The sequence below is a fragment of the Anoplopoma fimbria genome, chromosome 20, assembly GCF_027596085.1.
Source record: "Anoplopoma fimbria isolate UVic2021 breed Golden Eagle Sablefish chromosome 20, Afim_UVic_2022, whole genome shotgun sequence".
Classification (NCBI taxonomy): domain Eukaryota; kingdom Metazoa; phylum Chordata; class Actinopteri; order Perciformes; family Anoplopomatidae; genus Anoplopoma; species Anoplopoma fimbria.
In genome coordinates, this window is record NC_072468.1 from 23,160,556 (window position 1) to 23,188,328 (window position 27,773).

Here is a 27,773-nt window from a genome sequence, read left to right on the forward strand (position 1 = left end):
GTGTTTTCATAGTAGTTAGTATTCATCCTGTCTCCTATACGTCCCCCCCCACCTGCTCACAGGCCATTTGTTTCTACGCGTGTCCGGTGTAAGTTCACAGGAAACAAAACGTGTCTTCACACCTCCTGACTGGCAGCTCTTTGAAGTTCAGTCACACTCTTTTTTCAAAATAAAAAAAAATAAAAAAAAAAAAAAAAATATATATATATATATACAGGATTGTTTAAAAACGATATAACACGTTTAGTAAAAAAAAAAAATCGATGACTGTCCAGTTAGTACATATACAGAATGATGTGCCAAGAGTTTGGTGAGGATTCCCATAGTAACACAATACATATACAATTATATTTATATTTGTCATTAGACCCTGCAGTCGATCATTAATTATGAAATATCCAGAATGCAGTTGTTTTTATTTAAGGAAGACTTTTTTTTACTTAGTTGGAGTGAATTTAACACAAATCCAAACTAGATGTCGTTCTAATGGCTCGTTCAGTCAAATATTTCCTTGAAAATGTGACTTTTATTCATTTATTTTCACTGTGTTGGAAAACAAGCACAGTTCCTAAAGTGAAACCTTGTTCTACATTGTGACACTGCTGATGTGAGGCAGCATGGAGACGCTTCTCTCTCTCTTTCTCCTGGGAACGAGAGAGCTTTTATTCTCTGTTAGTATTAGTGCGCCATTAATGGAAGTGTTCAGGTTCCCACACACACACTTTACACACACTGGTCACTCTGATGCAAATCACGCACCGAGGTTGTCCCCGTTGTTTTACTTCTTTAACACATATTGTTCATCAGAACTCATTGTGATTGTAGCTCTGCAGTTTAGATGAAGAACGCTGACTCAGCATTAAGTCTCCATCAGAGTGTGGATGGTTTTTAACATAGAATACTGCAGTTTTTTATTAATCTACCAAGTTAATGAAATTAAATGTTAAAAAACGTCCTCGACATTTCTATCACGTCTTTCCTAATGAAGGCATAGGCACGTGACAAAAATATTATGGCTGATAAATAGACAAAATACAACCTGGTGAAATATTATTATGGTATTTTTATTATTCTATGAGGACTGACAAATAAGAGTTATTCTAATGTACAAACATGTTTTAAAAAGTACTCTGTACTTTGGACTCTGACTTTTACTCAATGTATTTGAGTACTTCTCCCATCACTGCAACACGAACTGCTTACATAAGCAATGTGCATGGAGATAAACTGTTATATTGTTGTGAGGAGAATGAAACAAGTGGACACATGTCCCTCCAAGCCAAAAGGCAATAAATATATAGAAACAAATGGCCTGAAGTGGAAACGGCAGCATGCAGACACATGTGGAATAAGTGTGACACTGGGAGGCGTCCCCAGCTCTTTCTCATCATGGGGACAAGGAGCAGCAGGCTTCATCCTCACTTTATTACCTGTTAAAACCGATACTTCGTTTCCAAAGTGTGCTTGGAGGAGAGGTGGCTCTTGGGTTCCCACAAGCACGTAGCACACTGAGAATAATCACAACAGATGGTGTTTGAGGAGCTGGGAGTGAGAATGTGTTTGTGTGGCAAGAGTTGAACTTTGTTCTCCTGTTTTGTTGTTTACTGAAACTCACCACGTTGATGGGAAGAGTCGAGAACTACAGAACCACTGGACAGATTTACTGGAAACCAAACAGTAAGAGAGAGAGAGAGTGGTAGGAAGATGATCTGTTAACAGATGACTCAATGACTTGATCCAGTTTGTTTACTGGTGGTCGGAGAGTGTCCACACCGATGTGCACATGTGGGAGTAGCTCCTTCAACTGGTTCTCATGGGAGCACTGGTCAGGGAGCTGCATTCACACTTTATTATGTGTGAGAACCGATACTTCATCACAAAGAGTGTTTCAGGGAGAAGTGGCTGTCGGGTTCCCACGCGTTGCCTTTTGGTTTTTAATCTCATTATTTCACAGGCATCTGCAGAGCTGCGCGTAAAAGTTCATTTTACGACATATAGGAGCTATTTTCTGCAGAGTTTGCTGCTTTTTTTTTGCACATTAACAAACAGTTTGAATGAAATAAGATATATTAAACTTTGAGCTGTAGTTTCTCACTTAGTTTGTGTTTAATAATAAAACATTTCAAGCACATGCGCAGAGAATAGTGGCTTTTACGCAGAAACAGTGACGTTTCCTGCAGATGTTCTTGAATTCATGAGAAGCTCAACTATCAGGGTTCCTCGTCTCCACACTGCTGTAGTTGTGACGGTGTGGGCCTGAGGACGGGTCTCGTCTGGTCCTCATCATGAGGGAGAGAAGTCTCCCACGGTCGTGTGTCTGAGCGTCACGCTGGTTCGGCGGATGTTTGTTGTTTTCCCTCACACGTGCACAACGCGACACACGAGCGGGTCACACCTCCACAGGCTCGTGCCTCTGACACCTGGGGGGCAGCTGCTCGTGCCCGCAGATGAGGTAAGTGTTGAGGCACGTGTCTTCAGTCTGCCTCATCTGTGTCCAAATGTGTTGGAAACAGACAGTTAAGAAAATGTTGAAAAGGGGGGATTTATAAATCAATGTATAATGGAATGAATAAATACATAAATAGCTCACTTATAACTTTCTTCTAACTTTCTTTTGTTGTATATTCTATCTTTATTTTGTATAGTATGTATAGTATGTGTATTTATTGTCTGTGTAGTTGTATAGTATGTGTATTTATTGTCTGTGTAGTTGTATAGTATGTGTATTTATTGTCTGTGTAGTTGTATAGTATGTGTATTTATTGTCTGTGTAGTTGTATAGTATGTGTATTTATTGTCTGTGTAGTATGTATTTATTGTCTGTATGTATAGTATGTGTATTTATTGTCTGTGTAGTTGTATAGTCTGTGTATTTATAGTATAGTATGTATTTATTGTCTGTGTAGTTGTATAGTATGTGTATTTATTGTCTGTGTATTTATTGTCTGTGTAGTTGTATAGTATGTGTATTTATTGTCTGTGTAGTTGTATAGTATGTGTATTTATTGTCTGTGTAGTTGTATAGTATGTGTATTTATTGTCTGTGTAGTTGTATAGTATGTGTATTTATTGTCTGTGTAGTTGTATAGTATGTGTATTTATTGTCTGTGTAGTTGTATAGTATGTGTATTTATTGTCTGTGTCTGTGTAGTTGAGCTGCTGCAACACTTGAATTTCCCCCATGGGGATCAATAAAGGAATATAATAATAATGCTTTTACAATAATATATTTCCCTTTTCCACTAATATATTCAACATTAACTTTTAAACTGGAGCAGACTGTTTGGAGAAAAAAAGAGTCACAACGAAGCAGGCGTTCACTTGTAATGCTGAATATTTAACAGACCTTAACGACTTGGTAGATCTGAGTTAAGTAGTGTATCATGGAGGAGAACATTGGAGGAAAGTGAAATCTGTGATGGGAGGTCGTGGGTGGAGCCTAAAGCCACGCCCACCTCTGGCATAAAAGCTGTCCCAAACGAGACAAGACACATTCAACTCTGACTGAAACACCGACGGAGCTGCAGCTACCAGGTCTTGGAATACAATCATGAAATTGCATCAGGATTCAGAGGCCACGAAGGAAGACAGAAAGGTACTTATTTGATTCATGCTTTTATGTAATATGATTATATCACAGCCCATCACATGCTCAGACATCTGCATTGTCTGATGCACATTAATACCCTGGGACAAAAGCAGAGCTGTTGAAAAGACTGAGACAATTCCACATCTTAGTCTCATTTCATGCATTAATTCTGCTCTCTTTTCTGTTTCTCAGAGTCTCAAACCTCAGGTGGAGAGACGTCGAAGGGAGAGAATGAACCGCAGTCTGGAGAGCCTGAAGACTCTTTTGCTACAGCAACAGGTAAATAACACAGCACTCAGGGGTCCATTTGTTCAACGTTGACCACTAGAAGCCGTTTCGAGCTTGTTGTGAAACTGTTTATTAACTCCTCTTTTCTTTTCCAGGAAACGTGTCAGCGCAGAGTGGAGAAAGCTGAGATACTCGAGCACACAGTCCTCTTTCTGCAGAACACCGTCGAAAGGAACACCATGAGAGCTGAAGGTGGTGGAGGTGGAGGTGGAGGTCAGAAACACTCCTTCCAAGACGGCTTCTCCACCTGCCTACAGACAGCTGCTCGGTTCCTGGGACCTGATGGGAAAGGCTTGAGGCTCGGAGAAGCTCTGGATGCTTCTCGTTCAGACTCTGCAGGGGTTCTCAGAAGAACCGCATCTCGTTCCTCCTCCAGCTCCCTGCTCCTCATGAAGTCCTCCAGGTCTATTCTTCGGCTGCTCATACAGAAATCCGGGCACAGACTTTGCACGCCCGTCCTCACCACCGTACCAAGTTGTGTTCAGACCCGTGTAGAAACACAAAGCTCCGACACATCGACTCCCCAACATCCCCACAGAGAGGCGAGCCAGTCGGCCAGCCAGTCTCTGTGGAGACCCTGGCCCTGATCTCCACCCAGGGACTCCAGAAACTGAACTTTTAAAGACTCTAACATGCTCATCGACATCCACAAATGAAGAGCATGTGTTGTTCCTACAAGGACATTCTCAGTGCAATGTATTTATCTCGGGCCTCCTGCTTTCTGTAAAGTATTATACATTTGTATATTTTGTATGTGACCATTCCAGCTGCTGCTACGACTTTTTTGTTCATTGTGTCATTTATTGTAAAAGCATTTTTGCACCTTCTAATTTATTTTATTTGTCATTTTGCAAATAAACAAAAGGAAAAAATCACTAAACAAAGCGTGTTGGTTCGTTGATTGTTCTCTGGCACGGGTCTTGAAGGAGCATAAGTGTGGCCTTGTGTGATGGCACACATGTGGGGACGTTTCACACAATGGAGCAAGACTTAATCCTCACTGCTTTACTTAAAAAAAAACCTATAACAAACATTCAAGATCATTAAATGCATACTACCATTCATATTTCATGACATGTGTCTTTTTATAGTAAATGAATCATTATAAATTGAGGGGAAGTCGTGCGTAAAAGTGGCCATTCCCGTGCGTAATGACAGTTCTTGCTGATTTTAAATCCAAGATTGATTAAAAAAATAATGTTTTGCTTTTGTAAATAGAGATTTGATTTAAAACAGGAACCAAAATCACTATTTGCTGCATAGAGACTGTGTTATTGGCGTGCGTAAAACACGGACCCCGATTATTTAATTGCATCAGTTTAACCAGCAGGTCTGACTGTCTGCTGCTGATTTGCACATCAATCGTCGGCGTATGCTCGTGGGAAGGTGGGAAGTGACTCCTCCCCCTCCTCTCCAGTGATGTATCACTTTTAACAGGTAATAAAGCTGTAAATGCAGCGTCGTTTCCTCTTTTCCCACGAGAAAGAGTTTGAACGTTTGGCGTCTCTTTATCTGAAAAAGCCTGGATCAAGCCAGGCTGTACATTTAAACCTGTATATACAGGTTGGACATGAACTTTGACCTCTGCAGGTCACCCATCCTAAGCTTTAGGAGCAGTGGGAGAAAGTCGTGTTTCAGTCACTCAATAGAGACTAATTTCGTGTTTGAAAAGCTTTTTTTTTTACCCCAAAACTGTGGGTTGTTAGAGAAGAGCGTTTGATTCAAAGGTGCTAATTACGCTAATTCCTGACAACCCTTTGATCTAGACTGGCACGTGGAGGTGTTATTCAGGCACGAGCCAGCTTTGCATATTTAACGCCTTCAATTCCTGTGAATATCTGGTGTGGAAGTTTTTTTGTTTTTTTTGCTGCTTTTTTGTTCTATGTCTAAATACAAATCTCATGCCATAAAGTGTTCAAACTAAAAATAGCTTTGATTTAAATTCTAGTGGCACATAACATTTCCAAACATATTAAAAATGTCAAGCTCACTTTTGTAGGCACGTATAAAACCTTTTTTTTTTTTTAAATTATACTTTAAAATACACATATTCTAGAGTCTAGAATATGTGTATTTTAAAGTATAATTTTCCCATGATATCTAATATATGTAATATAATGTATTATTATAGTCCTCAATGTAACCTAAGGTTGCATTTCAAAGTAATGCTGAAACTTTTCTAAAGAGGATTTGGATACTTTGTCCACAATAAAGCCACGATCAAAAAGGATTTGGATAGAAAGTGATCTAGAGAGAGCAGAGACAGTTCAGTGCTGTAGCATTCTGAATAGGTTCCACAGGCACAAAGACAATGAATTAAAAAAATTCTATGAAGTGATATGAAAAGTTACACTACAATAAATAATGTAACAAGGGGTTTATTTTAGAAAAAGAACAAGTTTGGTCAGACTTCTTAAGGAACATGTATATGTATATGTATATGTCACAGTGTGTCAGGGCTGTAAACTGAAGCTACATCTGGATTTTTTATTATTTATTTGCTTATATTTCAAAAATAAAATCCCAATAAATGGTGCATATGCTGCTCCAGACTATATTATATATTTTTTTTCATTGAATGGTTTAATCCTAAAAGGCATTCACGGGCAGTGAATAGTGTGTGAGCTTTCTTTGATGTCTTTGAAGTGGAAACTGCCACTGAACTCCGTCCCCTCATGGCCAGACTTCACACCTGGAGGATGTAGCTCTGCAGGAGGCCACACTTCACACCTCCGACTGCAACTAAAGAGAGCTGTCAATGTCAGCGCAAACAACAGGCCCCCAGCTCGCCATTGAAAGAAATGAATAAATAATGGAATACGAGGCTTTTCTCATTTTAAGAAAGGTCTTTATTTTATTATAAAAAAGAATACTTCTCACCATAGGGAGACATCCAGAAATAAATTAGTGTGCAAAATAGGCAATATATATATTTAAAGGGAATACATGTTATATAGTTCACAGAGTCACAGGTGTCATTGATGCCAGCAGACATCATGGCACACGGGTGAATGTGAGGGGCTGCGTGGGGATCTCCAAGACTCCAACTCTGAAGTCCCAAACCTGGAAACGTGAAGGATGGACACCCAGTCAGTATCCACTTCAGTATCTTTGATCCATGACAGCAGATGCAGCAGAGCAGCACATGGAGGTTGGACTGGAACGCTTCAGCTGCAGGACACTGGACAGCCTGACTCGGCAACGTGATCCAGCTCAAGTGTGTCCCCGGTTTGGGAGAGTCTCTGTGCCGTCAGCAGAATAGCTGGCTGCCCCACTGACTGCACTCATTCAAAAGCATTACACAAGAGGAGTGACTCAGCCCCATCACACATACAAATTACATTTAGTTCTATACATTATATATTAAGGTTGTTTTTGAGGACCAACACCGCTATGAGTTGTCAGAAGTCCAGAGGACAATTTTTTGCCAAGACTTCAATTCACATATTCATTCAGGAACATAACAGATGGCCCCAGTGAATTTTAAATAGTTGTTAGAGTCATCAAATGTTCACTTTCAGAGGTCAGGACCTCGTGATCAGGGCCAGGGCCTCCAGAAAGCCTGGCTGACCGGGCTGCTCTGGGTCAGGCTCTGTTTGCTTGCTGGATTTTGTCTCTGGGGATTTCTGGGAGACTCTTGCTGGACTGGAAGCCGGTACGGATGAGCAATGCTGCAGTCTCGCACGTGCAGTCTGTGCTTGGTCTTTTGCCTCAGCATCCGAAGAATGGTCTGTGTGAGCGGCAGAGAGCTGGAGGACAGTGCTTCTCCGAGCCTCAAGCCTTTCCCATCAGGTCCCAGGAACTGAGCAGCTGTCTGTAGGCAGGTGGAGAAGCCGTCTTGGAAGGAGTGTTTCTGACCTCCACCTCCACCTCCACCACCTTCAGCTCTCATCGTGTTCCTTTCGACGGTGTTCTGCAGAAAGAGGACTGTGTGCTCGAGTATCTCAGCTTTCTCCACTCTGCGCTGACACGTTTCCTGGAAAAGAAAAGAGGAGTTAATAAACAGTTTCACAACAAGCTCGAAACGGCTTCTAGTGGTCAATGTTGAACAAATGGACCCCTGAGTGCTGTGTTATTTACCTGTTGCTGTAGCAAAAGAGTCTTCAGGCTCTCCAGACTGCGGTTCATTCTCTCCCTTCGACGTCTCTCCACCTGAGGTTTGAGACTCTGCGAAACAGAAAAGAGAGCAGAATTAATGCATGAAATGAGACTAAGATGTGGAATTGTCTCAGTCTTTTCAACAGTTCTGCTTTTGTCCCAGGGTATGGAGTAATGTGCATCAGACAATGCAGATGTCAGAGCATGTGATGGGCTGTGATATAATCTGAAATATTACATAAAAGCATGAATCAAATAAGTACCTTTCTTTCTTCCTTCGTGGCCTCTGAATCCTGATGCAATTTCATGATTGTATTCCAAGACCTGGTAGCTGCAGCTCCGTCGGTGTTTCAGTCAGAGTTGAATGTGTCTTCGGAGTCGTTTGGGACAGCTTTTATGCCAGAGGTGGGCGTGGCTTTAGGCTCCACCCACGACCTCCCATCACAGATTTCACTTTCCTCCAATGTTCTCCTCCATGATACACTACTTAACTCAGATCTACCAAGTCGTTAAGGTCTGTTAAATATTCAGCATTACAAGTGAACGCCTGCTTCGTTGTGACTCTTTTTTTCCAAACAGTCTGCTCCAGTTTAAAAGTTAATGTTGAATATATTAGTGGAAAAGGGAAATATATTATTGTAAAAGCATTATTATTATATTCCTTTATTGATCCCCATGGGGGAAATTCAAGTGTTGCAGCAGCTCAACTACACAGACACAGACAATAAATACACATACTATACAACTACACAGACAATAAATACACATACTATACAACTACACAGACAATAAATACACATACTATACAACTACACAGACAATAAATACACATACTATACAACTACACAGACAATAAATACACATACTATACAACTACACAGACAATAAATACACATACTATACAACTACACAGACAATAAATACACATACTATACAACTACACAGACAATAAATACACATACTATACAACTACACAGACAATAAATACACATACAACTACACAACAATACATACTATACAACTACACAGACAATAAATACACATACTATACAACTACACAGACAATAAATACACATACTATACAACTACACAGACAATAAATACACATACTATACAACTACACAGACAATAAATACACATACTATACAACTACACAGACAATAAATACACATACTATACAACTACACAGACAATAAATACACATACTATACAACTACACAGACAATAAATACACATACTATACAACTACACAGACAATAAATACACATACTATACAACTACACAGACACAGACAATAAATACACATACTATACAACTACACAGACAATAAATACACATACTATACAACTACAGACAATAAATACACATACTATACAACTACACAGACAATAAATACACATACTATACAACAAAATAAAGATAGAATCAAAAGAAAGTTAGAAGAAAGTTATAAGTGAGCTATTCATGTATTTATTCATTCCATTATACATTGATTTATAAATCCCCCCTTTTCAACATTTTCTTAACTGTCTGTTTCCAACACATTTGGACACAGATGAGGCAGACTGAAGACACGTGCCTCAACACTTACCTCATCTGCGGGCACGAGCAGCTGCCCCCCCCCCAGGTGTCAGAGGCACGAGCCTGTGGAGGTGTGACCCGCTCGTGTGTCGCGTTGTGCACGTGTGAGGGAAAACAAGAAACATCCGCCGAACCAGCGTGACGCTCAGACACACGACCGTGGGAGACTTCTCTCCCTCATGATGAGGACCAGACGAGACCCGTCCTCAGGCCCACACCGTCACAACTACAGCAGTGTGGAGACGAGGAACCCTGATAGTTGAGCTTCTCATGAATCCAAGAACATCTGCAGGAAACGTCACTGTTTCGCGTAAAAGCCACTATTCTATGCGCATGTGCTTGAAATGTTTTATTATTAAACACAAACTAAGTGAGAAACTACAGCTCAAAGTTTAATATATCTTATTTCATTCAAACTGTTTGTTAATGTGCAAAAAAAAAAAGCAGCAAACTCTGCAGAAAATAGCTCCTATATGTCGTAAAATGAACTTTTACGCGCAGCTCTGCAGATGCCTGTGAAATAATGAGATTAAAAACCAAAAGGCAACGCGTGGGAACCCGACAGCCACTTCTCCCTGAAACACTCTTTGTGATGAAGTATCGGTTCTCACACATAATAAAGTGTGAATGCAGCTCCCTGACCAGTGCTCCCATGAGAACCAGTTGAAGGAGCTACTCCCACATGTGCACATCGGTGTGGACACTCTCCGACCACCAGTAAACAAACTGGATCAAGTCATTGAGTCATCTGTTAACAGATCATCTTCCTACCACTCTCTCTCTTTTACTGTTTGATTTCCAGTAAATCTGTCCAGTGGTTCTGTAGTTCTCGACTCTTCCCATCAACGTGGTGAGTTTCAGTAAACAACAAAACAGGAGAACAAAGTTCAACTCTTGCCACACAAACACATTCTCACTCCCAGCTCCTCAAACACCATCTGTTGTGATTATTCTCAGTGTGCTACGTGCTTGTGGGAACCCAAGAGCCACCTCTCCTCCAAGCACACTTTGGAAACGAAGTATCGGTTTTAACAGGTAATAAAGTGAGGATGAAGCCTGCTGCTCCTTGTCCCCATGATGAGAAAGAGCTGGGGACGCGCTCCCAGTGTCACACTTATTCCACATGTGTCTGCATGCTGCCGTTTCCACTTCAGGCCATTTGTTTCTATATATTTATTGCCTTTTGGCTTGGAGGGACATGTGTCCACTTGTTTCATTCTCCTCACAACAATATAACAGTTTATCTCCATGCACATTGCTTATGTAAGCAGTTCGTTTTGCAGTGATGGGAGAAGTACTCAAATACATTGAGTAAAAGTCAGTAAGTCAGTCATTAGATTGTTTAAATGATGCAGTAACGTTACTGTTGTAGCTGCTCGGGGTGGAGCTGGTTTCAGGTTAGTTTAGTCCAGTGGTTTCCAACCTGTAGGGTCATGAACTTCTTGGGGTCACCAGATAAACATGAGGGGTCATGAGATAGTTCATGGTGAAGCAAAGAACACAAATATATAGTTCTGCAACACTAATATGTAATATTTTGATCTTTGTCTAATTGTGTGGGATAATTGATATATTAATAATGATAATTTTACTTTTTGGGGCCTGAAGCAGTTATGCCTTTATAGTAAGTAAGTGATTTTCGTGTGCTTCATGTTTTTTACTTATCTTATAAATACATTTCTTGAGTAAATACACCAAACTACAACAACTAGAATATGAAATATAACCTTAGGATAACATAATATATTCATTGTTGGGGCTCTGTGTTTAGCTTATGATGACATTTAGCTGTTTAATTATCACTCATCAGTTAATGAAACTACTTTTTGTTTCAGCTGTGGGAGAGCAACCCTTGCCTCTTTGTTATTTAACCCTATAAACACTGATTCACTAAACCCTTTAGAGGCACACACGTGCAGCAGCTTACTTTACTTTAAGTAAAGTAAAGTAAGTAAAGTACTTTTTAAACATGTTTGTACATTAGAATAACTCTTATTTGTCAGTCCTCATAGAATAATAAAAATACCATAATAATATTTCACCAGGTTGTATTTTGCCTATTTATCAGCCATAATATTTTTGGCACGTGCCTATGCCTTCATTAGGAAAGACGTGATACAAATATCAAAGACATTTTTAAAACATGTAATTGTATTAACTTGGTAGATTAATAAAAAACTGCAGTATTCTATGTTAAAAACCATCCACACTCTGATAGAGACTTAATGCTGAGTCAGCGTTCTTCATTCAAACTGCAGAGCTACAATCACAATGAGTTCTGATGAACGAATATGTGTTAAAGAAGTAAAACAACGGGGACAACCTCGGTGCGTGATTTGCATCAGAGTGACCAGTGTGTGTAAAGTGTGTGTGTGGGAACCTGAACACTTCCATTAATGGCGCACTAATACTAACAGAGAATAAAAGCTCTCTCGTTCCCAGGAGAAAGAGAGAGAGAAGCGTCTCCATGCTGCCTCACATCAGCAGTGTCAGAATGTAGAACAAGGTTTCACTTTAGGAACTGTGCTTGTTTTCCAACAGTGAAAATAAATGAATAAAAGTCACATTTTCAAGGAAATATTTGACTGAACGAGCCATTAGAACGACATCTAGTTTGGATTTGTGTTAAATTCACTCCAACTAAGTAAAAGAAAAGTCTTCCTTAAATAAAAACCACTGCATTCTGGATTTTTCATAATTAATAATCGACTGCAGGGTCTAATGACAAATATAAATATAATTGTATATGTATTGTGTTACTATGGGAATCCTCACCAAACTCTTGGCACATCATTCTGTGTATGTACTAACTGGACAGTCATCGATTTTTATTTTTTTACTAAACGTGTTATATCGTTTTTAAACAATCCTGTTTTATAAACAATCCTATATATATATATATATATATATTTGCATATACGTATAGGGACGTATATGAATACTAACTATATAAAACACACATGGACATATATATAAAGACAGTTTGATAAAGAATACTTAATTCAGAAAACCCCAAGCAACTGGATGTTGTATGAATGTTAGAGTCCCGATGGGCAGCTGGCACCTTGCATGGTAGCCTGTCATCTGTGTGTGAATGCCATCGGAAAGACAATTGCTTAATGACTATTGGGCTGTGGCGTGTTGGAGAGCATGTTCTACAATCAGAGGGTCGGTGGTGGATGTGTGTCATTGAATGTTAGCCATCGGTGTGGACTGGATGTGAGAATGTTAGTTAGAGTCTGATGGTGGCACCTTGCATGGTAGCCTGTCATCAGTGTGTGAATGGGTGAATGATATGTAATATACTACTGATTGTAAGTCGCTTTGGATAAAAGCGTCTGCTAAATGACTGTAATGTAATGTAATGTAATCATCACAGGAAAAAGGTCAGCACTGTTAGTTTTAATGGCCCAAATCTCAAATGTATCCAAGTGTAACTGAGGAAACAGAATGTCAATGTTGGAATGTGACACATTCTAGAATGTTATGACGCACACTGTTGTAGGAGTCAGTTAAGACCTGATCATATTTCTACAGAAACAACCCAGAAAGCATGGAGGAACACAATAATAAGATATCTGGCATCCCTCTCTATTCACCAGCTGCTCCTCTGGAATCAGATACAAACAGGCGATGCATAGTAGGACGTTTTCTCCAGACAGTGGCTGCTGGTCTGGGACTCCACTGCTGCCACAAACCTGTGGTTAACAGACATGTGGTTGAGGACGGTGAGTCACCAACCCAAAGTGATTCTAAACTTTGGAGACTTCATGAGCGCAGCCTGCTATATCAGGTTGCTGGGAACTTTTCTGCCTTTTTACCTGAGTGCTGCCATGGTGAAGCTCACCGAGAGGGCTGATCATCTGTACTTGTTAATCAAGTCATAATATCATCCAAATAAAAAAAGATGACACAATTCTATTTGTCATGGTTTTGAGGTATTTTGGTAGTATTCATCTCTTGTACTTTGAAAATGATCCTGATATTCTGCTTAATTTTGCTGTGATGTTTGATCATTGAACATTGTTTTTGCAAGTGAAATAAAAAAAGTATACTGATTAATAATATCAGTCAAACTGGGCAAAAACTTATGCTGACTCCGATGCGAGGGAATTTGGAAAAAACGTCAAAAATCCATATAATTTGCATGAAATGTCACTTTATTGCACGCATCAGCAGGATTCTGACATCTTTGTGCATCCATGCGCACGTTTCCTTTTTTTAATAATTTCTCTTTGAATGTTTTCCGGAATAATCAGAATATAACCTGTTAGATGTCAAGACAATGTGAATATATATTACAATATCTGGCAACAAGATTCACAAGATGTTGCAGTCTCAGCGTGACTGTTATCTTCATCACATGTTGGGCTGGCATGCGTCTCAGACATGTTGCTTTATTAATTAGTGAACTGTGTCTTGTACCAGAACATTTACAAAGACATTAAACCCCCCTTAGTAAAAAATATAATGATAATAATTTAGGCGAGGTGAGTGAAAACTGGGGAGGTGCTGCCATGTTTTAATCAACTTTTTCAAGCGACACCCAGCAGATGCTTATTGAATAATAATTAAGATCTCAATAAAGCTCCATTGTCAGTCATTATCTTCATGTGTTCTTTGATGCGTTCTCTTTGGGCTGAAGGGAAAGGCAGCTGAAGTTCTGTTGCTGGTTTCTCTACAAGGCTGTTTGTGTGGACTCAGTAGTGTTGTTTGACCTCTCACCTCTGGATTTGTGCTCTGAATTTGTTGAACCCGCCGCTACATGCTCTGCTCTACTGGGATGCCCGCCATTCACAATTGGCGGGCGATCTGATTGGGCGGCAGCATCTGTGGGAGGTGAAACAACCACTCTTTCTACGGGCTCATGGACTGTTCTGTCTGTCACAATGACATAATTGGGCTCTGGCTGGTGGGCACTGGAGCGACGCTGCAATGCATGTTGGGTGCAGGAAAAGGAACGCTGCCGAGGGGCGGGCTGGGGCGACAGGAAGTGAGGTGTCGCGGCTCTGGGGACTTCCTGATGCCTGTCGCGGTCCTCGTCTTCTGAGGTCACCTCCTGCAAGGTGCTGATTGGCCGAGGGGAGCGGCCCATGACTCTTGGTGGGACCAGCGCTGTTGCTGATTGGTTGAGCTGCGGTCGCCAGTTCTGAGGGGAGGAGTACTGCACTCGGCTCATCGACCAATCGCTGGCAAGAAAAGAAAATCATCACAACATTAGACTGCCATACAGAAAAGTTTCTACTTGTCACAATCTTGTTTTTATGCTTTATAAAAAAAAGGGTTGTTGTTTCCTGCTTTATTTTGAAGTTCCCTGCCTCTTGTGTCTTGAGTTTATTTCACGTCTACCCCGCCCCTGATTGTATACACCTGTAATGTATTAGTCTGGTCAGCCTTGTTCTGTTCCCTTGTGTTTCTCCAACCTATCAGCGTTCAGCCCTCATGTCTGCCCACCTGTGTCTTGTTGTCTGATTAGTTTCTTGTGTATTTATAGTCCTGTCTTTTGTCTGCTAGTTGTTGGTTCATCTGTTATTCCCCTGGATATTCCTGCTTCCTGTTTCTCGTCTTTTTTTCGTGTTGGACTTTCTGTTATTGCTTTTGTCATCACCCCCATGTAAGTTTTGTTTTGGACTTTTTGTTTATTAAAATCCTGTTTAATCATCCCTAGGTTCCTCCTGTTATGTCTGCATTTGGGACACTACTCCCTAATTGGAATTAATATTAAAGTAACTACAATGAACTTTGACTGGCTATATGACCTTTATAAGACCTACAGAAGTAAACAAAGCCATCACTGAGAAGATTGGCTCTTTTTATATAGTTATTCTTAATGCTTGTCACCAGGTCCCGTTCTCCCTACAAAGTCACCCTCAATTTAAACCAACACCATCACTACACTGCTGGAGAACCCGCGGACATGACACAGGAGGAGAACCAGAACCAGGACTGAGCGAGGCAGACTGAGAGACCCAGCTGCAGTAAAATAAGAGATTTTCTAAAGGGACTCTGGTGCTCTGGAACAATACCACTTATGTCCACAGGGGCCACCAAAATCAACACAAAAGGAAAGTTGCTTGTAGTAGAATACTGCTTCACTGCAAAGCGTAAATAAGAAAAGTTTACTATAAGTCTCTACCACAATTAAGTACCAACTCTCAGTATAGTGACTTATTTTGTTATATAACCCATTAGCCACCGTCCTTATTTCGTACACAAGTGTACATTTTGCTTTTATCTTGTGATTTTGTTCGATCAACACACTAAAATCTATCTGCATTCAATTGCTATCACATGCAAGTAAGAAGTCTTCACAATTGAGAAAGTGGAACTAGGGAGAGTTTGGTCAATCATTGATATTATCACATTATTGTAGTGTTGATGGACTAGTCAACAAATTTCTCATTCACTCATCTGGTGGCACATAATATGGATGCAGATACAGAAACACGGTTGTCTGTGCGTGCTTCACTTTGCTGAAACCTTACTTTTGTGGAGGTGGGGTCATATCTCGATGCCCTATGATCCCAGAGAAGGAGGCACTTCTTCCCGGCATGCCTTGTGATCCGACCCACGGCGAGTACATCAGAGCACGCTCCTCCCAAAGCATCTCATTGGCCGTGTCGACGGGAACGGGCCCTCTCTGAATTTGGTGAGCCAACAGGAGCTCCAGGACCTGATGGTGAATGCCCTCTCTGGCCACGTCGATCGGGCGACGCCCTCTTCTATCGTGCAGCTCAAGGTTGGCGCCATGCAGGAGGAGAAGTCTGGCCGTATCGTAGCAACCATGGAGGGCGGAGAGGAAGAGCGCCGTCTCGCCCTGCCAGAGAAATAATCATAAAAACAACATACAGTCAACATATAGTCCTCCTTAATGACTAGTGATAAAAAAACAGTCAGAACTCACCTTGTTGTCTTGCAGGTCCACGGCCGACCCGTAGCGAATGAGGGTCCTTGTTAGGGTGAGATGGTTTACTGAGCATGCCCAGTGCAGGGCTGATCTCCCTGAGAGACAGTGTGAGTGGAGGGGAGGCAAGGGGGGAAGAAGGGGAGGGAGTAAGTCAGCCAATGAACAACCATTACACAACAGAGATCGAGCCCCAGATGGTGAAGAGAGGGAGGATGGAGGGATGAAGTAAATGTTTCAGCTGAAGTGAGAAAGGGAGACAAGACAGCAAAATAAAAAGGTTTAAACAGAGGTAGGCAAAGAGACAGCAAAAGCAAGGAGAAAGCATCAAAGTTAATGTGTATCGACCCGAGTTTGAGCTCTAGAGCACATTAACTTTGATCTGAGTCAGAGGGCAGCAGGGGAGCTGGAGGAGGAAGAGGAGGAGATGGAAGCCATGGAGACATGAGCACAGGACGGGAGAGGAGGGACACAAAGAGAGGACGTGAGAGAGACGGGGTAAGTTACACCAGTTACTCAGCCCCTCAGTGTACAGGTGTCAGAAAATAAGGGTCTGCTCAAGAGCTCTACATGTTGTTTTTCTCCAAGGGGAGCTTCAACCCAGTCATTGTATCGGATAAAACTACGGTATGTGGACAGGTAAGTTTAAGTTTAAAAGGCTCTACGGGTTGGTCGTTCTGTCTTTTGTCCAGACTGAAATATCTCAACATCTATCTTGAATAAGAGAGTTTCAAAATGTGTATTCATGCGCACCAGAAGTTAAACTGTACTAAATTTGGTGATACTTTGCGCCACCAGCAGGTTAACATTTTTAAGTGAAATGCTCATAAACTATTGGCTGGATTGAGATGAAATTGGTGCAGATATTCATGTTTCCTTAGGATGAATTGTAATATATTTGGTCATGGCTGTGGAGATACTCTAAGCCTTATTACAAAATTTTTTTTTTTTTTACTATTACATTTCCCCCAAATACTTCTTTGCCTTTTGAATTAAAACAAATTTACAAAATCAGCCTTTTTAACCAATTCATACACGTTAAAGCAGAATTCCTTAGTGCTGACATTAAAAGGTTGTCTTATAGTAAATACACAGGCAATAATGAAAACTGCATTTACTGTTTTAGCCTGCTTGCATTATGAGATGGAGGAGATTTATTTAATTGTGGAGAGACATTAACATAAAATTAGCAACATTCATATTGCTCATACTTCAATACGGTTAAAATTGGCACTGCTTTACTTTACATGCAAATTCTCTTCGCCTTTGGGTTGAGTCATACTTTCAGGCACCAAACTAAAATGAGTAACTGTGACACAGATGCGTTACCGGTATGATCCGTGTTGTTGACAGGTACTCCCGCTCTCAGCAGCTCCAACACCACTCTGTCGAGCCCGCTACGCACCGCTCGGATCAGAACCACAGAGCCGTCCGGACCACACCACTCTGCAGACTGCCAACACAACAGAGCCAGGATGAATATATAGAACAGACATAATAATTTCCCCATTGTGGGACTAATAAAGGCTTAATTATTATTATTATTAATACATATTTCATACCTAAATATTAAGCCTTGGACAGTGTGCTTTACATAAAAACAAGCAGAATAAACAGATACAGCCCCAATGGTTAAAGTCCCAAATAACACTGGCTCCTCACAACATGGGTAAAATAAAATGAACAAATCATTTAAAACAAAAACAGAGGACAGACCTGCTGGGGAGGACTGAGCAGGGGAGGAGGAATGGCGTTTCTCTCCCATCCTCTAGGTGGAGCTGAGGGGCAAGAAATAACATTTGAGAAGGAGAGTGTAAGGATTGTAATACACATACAAATGCTCAGTACGTCACAATAAGTCCTGATTGACAGTTAATATAGAGGCTGTATTTCAGCATTGTACTTGTATTATTTGTGGTGAGAATATGGCGTTGTTTAATTATTATTATTTGCATTATTGGAAATCTACAGAATATTTTCTTGATTGATTGATTGTTCGGTGCTAGAAAGTGAAAAAAGGGCCAAGGTGACATCTTTAAGTATTTGTCTGATAAACAGACCAAAACCCAAAGATAAAAAATAAATAAAAAGATTTTGGCGAGTAGACAAATACCAATAAAAAGTGTTATTTACACAGCAGATTACCTACCAGTTAAACCACTAAATGACTTAAAAGCAATAACGCAACATAAGTAAACAAGTAAAACATAATGTATGAAAAGAATGCGGACTGATTTTAAAATGTCGTTGTTTAAAGTTTGTTAGAGTCTTTGTGAAGTATTATTTATATCATTGCCTGTGGTTGAAACTTAAACACTGATTAATCTGTTGTTAAGAAATATTTGAGATGCAAGACAGTCAATCAGAAACAAGTATTTTTGTATGGTAAGCATTGTGTGGTAGTAATACTGGACATGGTTAAAAAGCTAGTAGTGAGTGAGTGAGTGAGTAAATGAATGAATTTGACCCTTACGTTGAACAGGTCTGCGGGGCTGTGAGGTTCCGGCCCGGTAGTGTTTCTGCTCCTGGGTCCTGTGGTCACAGATGGAGGCGTCCTCTTGTCGTATGGAGCATCTCGCGTTGATGTCTTCCATTGAACTCTGGGTAAAGTCTGTGTCACTTCCTATATCCTGGTCCCTTTTGAGCGGTCTGGAAAACAAAAGTGCAGTTTTGATCAACACAATAAGTTAACTGCTGTGGTTTCCATGGGGTCACGCTGTGTTTTCCTTTTCCTTTCCTTTTATTTTGACTGCAACACAGCCAAACACAAGAATTCTGTCATTACTAAAACAAGCATGGGTTGGTAGACTTTGTGGAAATGGAGCAGGGTCCTTAACATGACTGGCCTTTGAGATTATTATTGTTTCACAGACCTATATGAGCTGTGGTTACTCACAAGCTTTTCATGACATATTTTTTACCTTTATTTGATAGAATAAAGGTTCCTGGCTCTAATAATCTGCTCATAATGATTTAAGATGAATTAATTAAACTAAATAAATCTTCAGTATAAAATATAACTCAACAGGAAAGAATGCATAGCACCAGTTACAAACCCAAAGCTAATTGTTTGCAATGATATAAAATATCAAAATTTGAGATGTGGAAACCAGCAAATGGTTGGCATTGACTTAATGATCAACTGGTGCAGGTTCAAATCATTTGGAGGAAAAGTTAATGAGTTCTTTGCTTCCTCTGTTCAGTAACTATTGTTCAGTTGTTTTAAGTAAAACGTGAATATACAATATGTACTGTATGTGAGGAAGGAAAGGGAAGAAATGTATACAGGATAAAGGTCATAACCAACTGATTAGCAGGAGAAAGGGCCATTCAGCCTTTTCAAAAAGTACAAAAGCCTCACTTGTTTTATATTTCTCTACATGACATCATCCCTCCAGCAGACAAAACATCCTCTCTCATGTGTTTCAAAGCAGCTCGTCTCACCGCATTCGAATGGCGTCCTCCCCCAACGGCTCCCTCCTCCTCTTCTTCTCTGCCTCCTTCGCTTTCTTCTTTTTCCTCAAGCTGACCTTCTCTTTCTCTCTGCTGGATCTGACCCTCTGCTCCTGGTGGGCTACGTGCGGCATCAGGGCCTTGGATTTGGGGTCGTTGTCTGTGACCGTGGACTGGTGCCTCAACCTGTTACCGCCCTCCCTCAGAGCCCGCCGCTGCCTCACCCTCCTCACCACCAGGAACGCCACCAGGGCCAGCACCAGCAGCAGGCCAATCGCTACGGTGATCACGGCCCAAAGCCATGCAGGAGTCGGCTCTTTGAGAGGAAGAATGGAATAAAGGAGGTTGGTATTTTTGTTAAGGCTGCAAGTTATGGAAAAAAATGATATCAACATACTTATCACATCGATATGTGGTCCTATTTACTGAAGTGCTCAATTTCATCTGATAGAAAGTCTTTTCCCTCACACTTATCATAAACTTTCCAAAAAGTAAAACAAATAAATTCTTATTTAGCCCTGCCTGTGACATATTAAATGTCTGAACAACTAAAATTCAAACATCTACACACTGGAAACAGAAAGGTGTTATTATAGTGTCTTGTTTGGATGACAGTCAAAGCTGGATGTGTGTGTGTGGGAGACAGGACCTGTGAGCCTACCTTTGACTTCCTCTTTCAGTGCTTCCTCCTCTCTGCTTCCTATTTCCTCTCGGACACCCATAATACTGACGACGGCCTTCAGCTCCGGGAGGGTGGGGAACAAGCCGGGCTTCAGCAACATTACGGCATGCAGGAAACTGGCCGCCTCGGTGGCATAAGGGAAACAGGTAGAGGGCAGACGGGAGCATGGCCTGTTGTCCACTTGGAGGAAAAGGATGGAGCTAGGAAAGAGTGAGAGAGAGGGAAACGGTAGGAAAGAGCACTTACATCATTTCATTAAATGTAGTTTTGTCGGGACACATCAGCTCAATAGAAGCTGGAACCATTTAAAATCATACCATTAAAAAGACCTACTTAGACAATTTTTTGACATAAGAAATTACACTCTCTTACCAAACAAAACAAAGAAAGTAAAAAATGTAATTCTGAGATAGCTTCACACACATGGATAGTGATATTGATATATTATCAATCATACCAGTATCCATGTATAGACTGTCTTACTGTACTTTATGGAGTTCCCCAAGGTTCTATGCTTGGCCCACTTATTTTGTCTTTACATAAATTATTTATGTGATTAACTCAAGCTTGTGTTGACTAAATTAAGTTGTTTTCTTAGTAACAACTTAATTTAACTTAAAAGGTAAGACCCACCGACTCAACACATCAAACTCTGTTTACAGATCTTAGAGAGTATTACTGTGAAAAAAAGTTGCATGAAGCTACATTAGCCGCTAGTAAAGTTGCATTGTTGGTAATGTAGGCAAAAGATTTTGAAAAGAAAAAGGTGTTTATACTGCATCAATTTAGTCTAATTGTATCCTTATTAAAGTATTGTGTGTTTTGAGAATTGTTTTATCTGTTGCCTGATATTTGATTGTTTTAAGCAACAGCGGTTTCCAAATATATTCACTATTTTTGACTGTTCACTCAACACCTACCCATCTGAGTCAGCCGCAGATGCCTGAGCCAGCAGTTTGGTGAGCTGCTGATGGTCGAAGTCAAACAAGCTCTTGTCGGTGGCGAGGGGCGCGGACCCTCTCAGCTTGAGCGGCGACTGGAGGAGGATGCTGAGCGCCCAGAGCAGGGAGCTGTTGGCGAAGGCTCCACGATGTTGTGGGAGGCTGGCGTGAAGGACCAGGGTGCCTTTGGCCCACAGGGGTCTCTGGTGTTTGAAGCAGTCGCTGCCGTCCCATCCACAGGCGGCGCTGTCGCAGCCCTGCTCGCAGTGGGAGTTGGCATAGTGATCGCGGCAGTACTGGATGTGGCCCGGACTGAGAGCCATGATGGAGAGGGATGAAGAGATGTTAAGAGACAGAAAAAGAGATTTAGCAAAATCCACTCAAGGTCAATTTACTATCTTTTTCTTCTCACCCAGAGCTTTCAACCAAGACCATCAGATGTGGTATTTGCCTGTAAATGTACTATTTCCAAAGTCAAGAATGAAGTTTAATTCTCAGAGTAGGAAATGTTTTATTGTAAATGCACAATTACTGAGACAACTACTTTTATAGATACTAATATGTTGCCTGCACCTTAATACCAAATAAAAAGTTTAGGTATTTCACCATTTGATTCTCCTTTGCACAAGGGTACTGGTTTATGACACTAATGAATAATAATAATAATAATAATAATAATAATAATAATAAGCATGAAGAGTCTGTCTGGCATAAAAAACATCCTGAAAACCAAAGATGATTTATGTGTAAATAGTTATATAAGCGAATATGAATACAAAGAGAAGAAAATTATTAAAGATAAAAACAGAGCCTCAACCAGTATACAACAATTCAAAATCGCAACCATTATTGGTTTTGAGAAAGCCAATGAAAAATGAACTGTTTTAATTCACAACATTCACTTCGAAGCTGGAAATGTTTCTTTATGGGTCTATGATGGTGAAAATGACAACATAAGTGTTTTACTTGCAGTGGCCCCTGTCCTTCAGGCAGTCGAAGCCGTCTCTCAGACACTCGGGCTCCATACACTCTCTGTCACATGACCCGTCTCCAAACTTGTCCTTACACATTCTGATGACTGGACACTGACCCCATGGATCACTAGACGCAGCTGTGGGGGAACATGCATATTAGGACAAAAAAGGGTCACAAGGTTGCAAATAAATTATGATCCTTTTAACGGCAAACATCCATCCATATTCACATGTATTTGCACAATTGGCAAATACATTGTGGGTATTGTTTCATTAGGTCTTGGAGATTAATTTCCCCACACAAACGGTCGTTATATCGCGGGGGCCAACTCATTGTCTCAGTGCATTAGCAACTATTCATAACAATGCAGGTCAGGCCATGAAAGGTGGGTCCTGATACGGGCCCGTTGAAGGGGAAACAGGAAATGGGGCCCGACATAAACAGGAAATGTCCAGGAGAAGCGAATAGCAACAGGAAATGGAGTGGGCCGGGACTTGATAAAGGTCGAAGGTCGCCACCGTGGCAACGAGGAATGTGATGGAGTTGGACAATGGGCTTGGCAGGTGTGTGCGGGAGCATAAAATCATAGCAGGAAAAAAAATGCATGAACAAAAGAGCTTAAATTAGACATGTTGGGTGTTTAACACTACTGTTTAGCTTGATCAGCAAAGAGATATTTCCTGGTGCAAGAGGAATGAAAATGAAATATATTAATAAATAATAAAACTTTTCCCTTTTGCCCTTAACAGAATATTACAAAAGGTTAAATCCATATCTTCAATGACATATAATATTATGTTGTAAACCACATAGTCTTACGCAACAAATCACTCCTCAAAAATCATAATTAATTAAACATAGTTCGGAGAGTAGACACCACATTTTTCTGGTCATCACATCTGTATACAACAGTCTTAGAGCCACAAGATGCAGTTTCACTACTTTTTGAACAGGTGACGTGTTTCGCGTACGCACAAAAAAAAAGATCAAACTGTGGATAATCAGCTGGCGGACTCACCTTGACATGTCCAGCTCAGTCCCAGCAGAACAAACGTCCTCAGAGCCAACATCTTCAGGTTGTTCTCCAGCTGCTGGGCCTTTTTTCTCTTCTCTGCTCAGAGGAATCAGCCGTCCAGTCCAGCTGTTCTGTAAAACCTGACTCACAGTGTTTCACACTAATGTGTAGCTCTGTGGTGCCGCTTCACTCCCTGCCGCTCACCATGAACTCTGAGTGAAGTAGCCCAATCCCATCATCGCGTCGCTGCTCGCCGCCGCCACCACTAACACCTTCCACCACCATCACAACCACCACCCAGCCCACTTTGTTCACTCGCTCCTTTTTTTTTTTTTTTTTTTCAGAGGAACTGCGGATATCCGGACTACTTCCTGCCACTGTGTGGAGAAGAACAATACTGTGTCTCAAGTTGAAAACACACAGTATGGTGCTACTGAGCTGTTAGAGGAGCCGTTAGTTCAATGTGTTAAAAGCCACAGGGTGTGGTGGGTCGGCGTTGTTTGAATTTGACCTTTACAAAGAATCTGTTTTGTCCAGATGTTGAGTCAAAAAAAAGTGAGTGCTCCAAGAAAATAGAGCACTTTGGGCCCAAATGGCTCTTTGTCAAGCACAGAGTGAAATAAATAAGAACCAATACCTGAATCAGTTTGCAGTGTTTCAAGTCCTTTAAGGCATTTGACTTTGACCTCTTCACATGACACTTGAAATTGAAATCCCAAACAGTAGATTAACAGACTTTGACACACATTATGAAACATTTTAGTTTTAGTCTCAAATGAATAATGATGCTTGACAAAGAATCTCATAAAAACTGACATTTCAAGGGACAACAAAGCTTTCTACACTTTAAAAACCAAATAATTGTAGTGTTTAAATAATCAAACTTAAGTGAAACAGCTGCAGAAGCAACAGCAGTCTGTGCTTAACAGGATTGAATGAAACGCAAGATCATGAAGTCATTTTGGAATTCAACTTTCCACAAAGTATGTTGTAAGTAACGAAGTAACCAACAAGGATCAATGAAACTCCAACACAGAACTCTTTTGGTCTCTACTCCCTCTCTACTGGTTACCCGCTTTCTCCGGTTGAGGCCCTGGAGCTCCTCTTTCCGAGCAGTATTCCTCCCAAAGCTCATTAAACAAATTCCCCGTCGCACCGAAGGAACACCCTTGATCCCTCTTTGCGTCACAAAGTCCCAAGTCCATCTTTTTAAACACAGCACAGAAAACCTGCCGAGAGAGCGCCGTCGTCTTCCTCTCCAAGCAGTGGTTGTAGTAGTGCCTGTACACCTCGGACATGTTCGAGAAGACCGGCTCCAGGAACAGCTTGGACACGGACGTGTCGCAGCAGTATGAGGGAACTTTGGGTAGACTCTCTAGGAACTGGTTCAGGACTACATGCTCGGAGGCTTTACGGGACTTCCTCTGCGTTTGCTTCTTGGCGGATTCCTCTGAATCGTCCTGCTGAGATGCATTCTGGGCCCAGTTGAGCACTGACCACTCGCCAACCCCCAAAGTGGAGAGGAACATCTTTTTGCAAACCTGTTTTCTGTCACCGTCGACTATCAAATGATACCGCATGGAGACCGACCTCCTCGAATGAGTCCACGGTGCTCGGGTTCTCTCCACGGGGTCGCAGTCGACTAATCCGGACACGTAGGTCTTTCTCTGAGTCCAGTTCATGCGCTGCCAGAAACCAGTGAACAGCTCGTTCCTCGTTTCTTCACTGAAGTCGGCGCAGAAGCGGTTGGATGCCCTTTTGCAAGCGCTGGAGGTGCACCTCGACCCCATTGTCCTCTGACCTTTAGTGATGCTCGTGCCGTCCTTCTTCCGTTTGCTGGTGTACGGTTTTCCCTCCATCCTAAGTTGCTTCTGTCGATTTTGCTTCCACGTCAGCGGCTTGGCTACTCTGGATTTCTTCCTGGCTGACCCCTCTGGTTCTGGTGGCCTGTCTTTGTCTTTGTCAGTGGCATTTACTTGCTCTGCAAAAACAAGGGAAATGACTTTAACATGTATTAGGTATTACTGTGATACACTTTAGGGTAACAGCAAAAACTGTGGAATACATTGGTAAATAAAATCCACACATTTGAGGAGTTGCAACCAGCAAATTTGGGGCATTTTTCCTTGATAAACAATTGATTATCACGTGTTGAGGCAGTTGCAGTCTCACAGCTACTGTATCTTTATTAAGTAGCTGACACTCACCGAGGTTACCGTCTGCAGTTTTACTGACTGCAGAAGAAGCAGGGTTTTGTTGTGCACACTGAGGGACCGCCTTCCTCTTCTCTAACTTGTTTCCCTTTGATTTGTTCTTTGTTGTCGCTCCTTTCTGCGTCCAGTTGAGCACAGACCACTCTCCGATCCCCAGAGTGGACAGGAACATGTTTTTACACACTTGTGATCTTTTGCCGTCCACCATCAAGTGATAACGGAGGGAAACCGACCTCCTCGACTGGGATCCCACCGCCCGAGATCTTTCCACAGGGTCTCGGTCCACTTGTTCTGCTACATACAGTTTTCTCTGAGCCCAGTTCATGCCCTGCCAGAATTCATCAAACACTGTCTTCCGGGCCTCCTCGTCGATCTCGTTACAGAGGCGGTTCGATGCCTTTTTGCATGCGTTCGAGGTGCACCTAGGTCCGATTGCTCTTGGATGTTTTGTCACAACCTTGCCGTCTTTCTTGCGTTTGCTCACGTACGCTTTACCCTCCATCCTCAGCTGTTTCTGCTTGTTTTGCTTCCACTTTGATGGATCGCCGACTTTGGCTTTGGGTTTTTTCCTTCCATTCCCGGCCTTATCCATATGAGTGTTTCCATTTTTGGCAGCTGTATTTAGGGGCACTGAAAAAAACAAACACAAAAAAAGTTCTTAATTATGAAATACTAATGCTCAGTTAAAAAACACAATTGTGTTGAGGAACTGCAACAGCCTGCAGAAAAACAGTACACCCATCTTGCAGAAATACATGATCCCTTTTTTTTTTTCCGCTTGCAATATATAAACCAATACTTTATTGTACACCCATCTTGCATTTGACAAACTTGATTATGTGGATCTACAGACTAAAAAATTATTTTTCTCATGATCCCTTTTTTTCTTTTCTGCTTGCAATATATAAAACAATACTTTATTGTACACGTACATGTGTAGAATATAAATAGGCACATCTCATCAAATAAAGCTAGATACTATAAGAGAACTACAATGTCAACGCCATTGCAAGAAAGCTGTTTTTGCTGTACTTGTGTTGAATATATTTTCTAAATAAACAGTATTTATCCCAGTTATTGTGACATTGGTACATGTTTATCATAATCTGTGTAGTAAATGTTTTAAGTCAACTCAAAATAGGCCTTATTGGGGATCAAGATCATATAAGATAAAATAAAACTTTATTGCAGCAGTTGCAGTATAAAGTGAAAAGAATGCAAGTCTAAGATAACAAGAGAAATAAGGTGCAAATCCAAAAATATATACAATATATACGATGCAAAAATCAGGTATGGATCATAAAAAATATTAACAGGTTAAGGTCAGGGGTCAGTCTAGGTGGGATTCACATTTCTGTGATGGTTTTTTTGGGAATAATGTGCAAAGAAGCTAAAAAAACATTATTATGCTTTTACAGGATATAAGCTAGCATTCACAAAATTCAAACACGCATGGTTACAGTTTACAGCTACAACGTGATCAAGCATCATTCTTTTACATCTGCAGACTAATAAACCCTTTTAAAATGAAGGTGTAGTTTTTAAATCTGTTGTGTCTTCACCAGGCTGTTACTTACTGGTGTCAGCACCCAGAGGACCCACGCTCAGTGGAGGAAACTGTGGAACCATCTGTGGCTCTGATATCATTACAGAGTGGGACCTCTTTTTGGACGCTCCATCTTTATGCATGTCAGATTTCCTGCTGGCATCAGTGACGTGCAGATGTTCTGGATGAAACACACACACATACACACACACACACACACACACACACACACACACACACACACACACACACACACACACACACACACACACACACACGCTTCTTGTTAAGACGTGTTAATAACCTCTGTGTTTCTTCACAGAGAGACCCAGTCTGAGCTCATACACACCTGGCGGGACTGTGGGTCTGTGAACAGGGGGGTCATTGCCGGGTTTGGGATGGACACCAATATCCTCCATTGCTGCAATGGCTGAAACACAAGAAACACATTGTTAGTGTTTGCATCAATTATATGAATCATTTATGTC

The 27,773-nt window shown here is 41.1% G+C and overlaps 4 protein-coding genes and 1 long non-coding RNA gene across 5 annotated transcripts; 2 read left to right on the plus strand and 3 right to left on the minus strand.

Annotated features, from left to right (window-relative positions):
• The first annotated feature begins 3,469 nt into the window (after positions 1–3,469).
• LOC129110181 (transcription factor HES-7.1-B-like) lies at positions 3,470–4,669 on the plus strand. The gene is made up of 3 exons (XM_054622371.1): positions 3,470–3,595; positions 3,782–3,868; positions 3,973–4,669. The coding sequence occupies exons 1-3, from the start codon at positions 3,551–3,553 to the stop codon at positions 4,462–4,464; spliced, it is 624 nt and encodes a 207-aa protein (XP_054478346.1). The 5' UTR covers positions 3,470–3,550; the 3' UTR covers positions 4,465–4,669.
• Positions 4,670–7,269: 2,600 nt separating this feature from the next.
• Positions 7,270–8,340, minus strand: LOC129110215 (transcription factor HES-2-like). Its single transcript, XM_054622402.1, has 3 exons — positions 8,239–8,340; positions 7,958–8,044; positions 7,270–7,853 (listed from the first exon to the last, which is right to left on the minus strand). The coding sequence occupies exons 1-3, from the start codon at positions 8,281–8,283 to the stop codon at positions 7,416–7,418; spliced, it is 570 nt and encodes a 189-aa protein (XP_054478377.1). The 5' UTR covers positions 8,284–8,340; the 3' UTR covers positions 7,270–7,415.
• Positions 8,341–13,028: 4,688 nt separating this feature from the next.
• Positions 13,029–23,832, minus strand: notchl (notch receptor, like). Its single transcript, XM_054622074.1, has 11 exons — positions 23,530–23,832; positions 22,503–22,647; positions 21,516–21,848; positions 20,575–20,795; positions 19,905–20,229; positions 18,934–19,109; positions 18,177–18,238; positions 17,790–17,913; positions 16,461–16,558; positions 16,042–16,373; positions 13,029–14,745 (listed from the first exon to the last, which is right to left on the minus strand). Exons 1-11 carry the CDS (start codon positions 23,579–23,581, stop codon positions 14,235–14,237), a joined length of 2,379 nt encoding a protein of 792 aa, XP_054478049.1. The 5' UTR covers positions 23,582–23,832; the 3' UTR covers positions 13,029–14,234.
• On the plus strand, positions 16,552–17,898 carry LOC129109925 (uncharacterized). The gene is made up of 3 exons (XR_008532093.1): positions 16,552–16,958; positions 17,049–17,099; positions 17,814–17,898. It is a non-coding gene; the product is annotated as an uncharacterized LOC129109925 (long non-coding RNA).
• Positions 23,833–24,587: 755 nt separating the features above from the next.
• LOC129109358 (uncharacterized) lies at positions 24,588–27,428 on the minus strand. Its single transcript, XM_054621395.1, has 3 exons — positions 27,317–27,428; positions 25,734–26,369; positions 24,588–25,507 (listed from the first exon to the last, which is right to left on the minus strand). The coding sequence occupies exons 1-3, from the start codon at positions 27,426–27,428 to the stop codon at positions 24,588–24,590; spliced, it is 1,668 nt and encodes a 555-aa protein (XP_054477370.1).
• Positions 27,429–27,773: the final 345 nt, after the last annotated feature.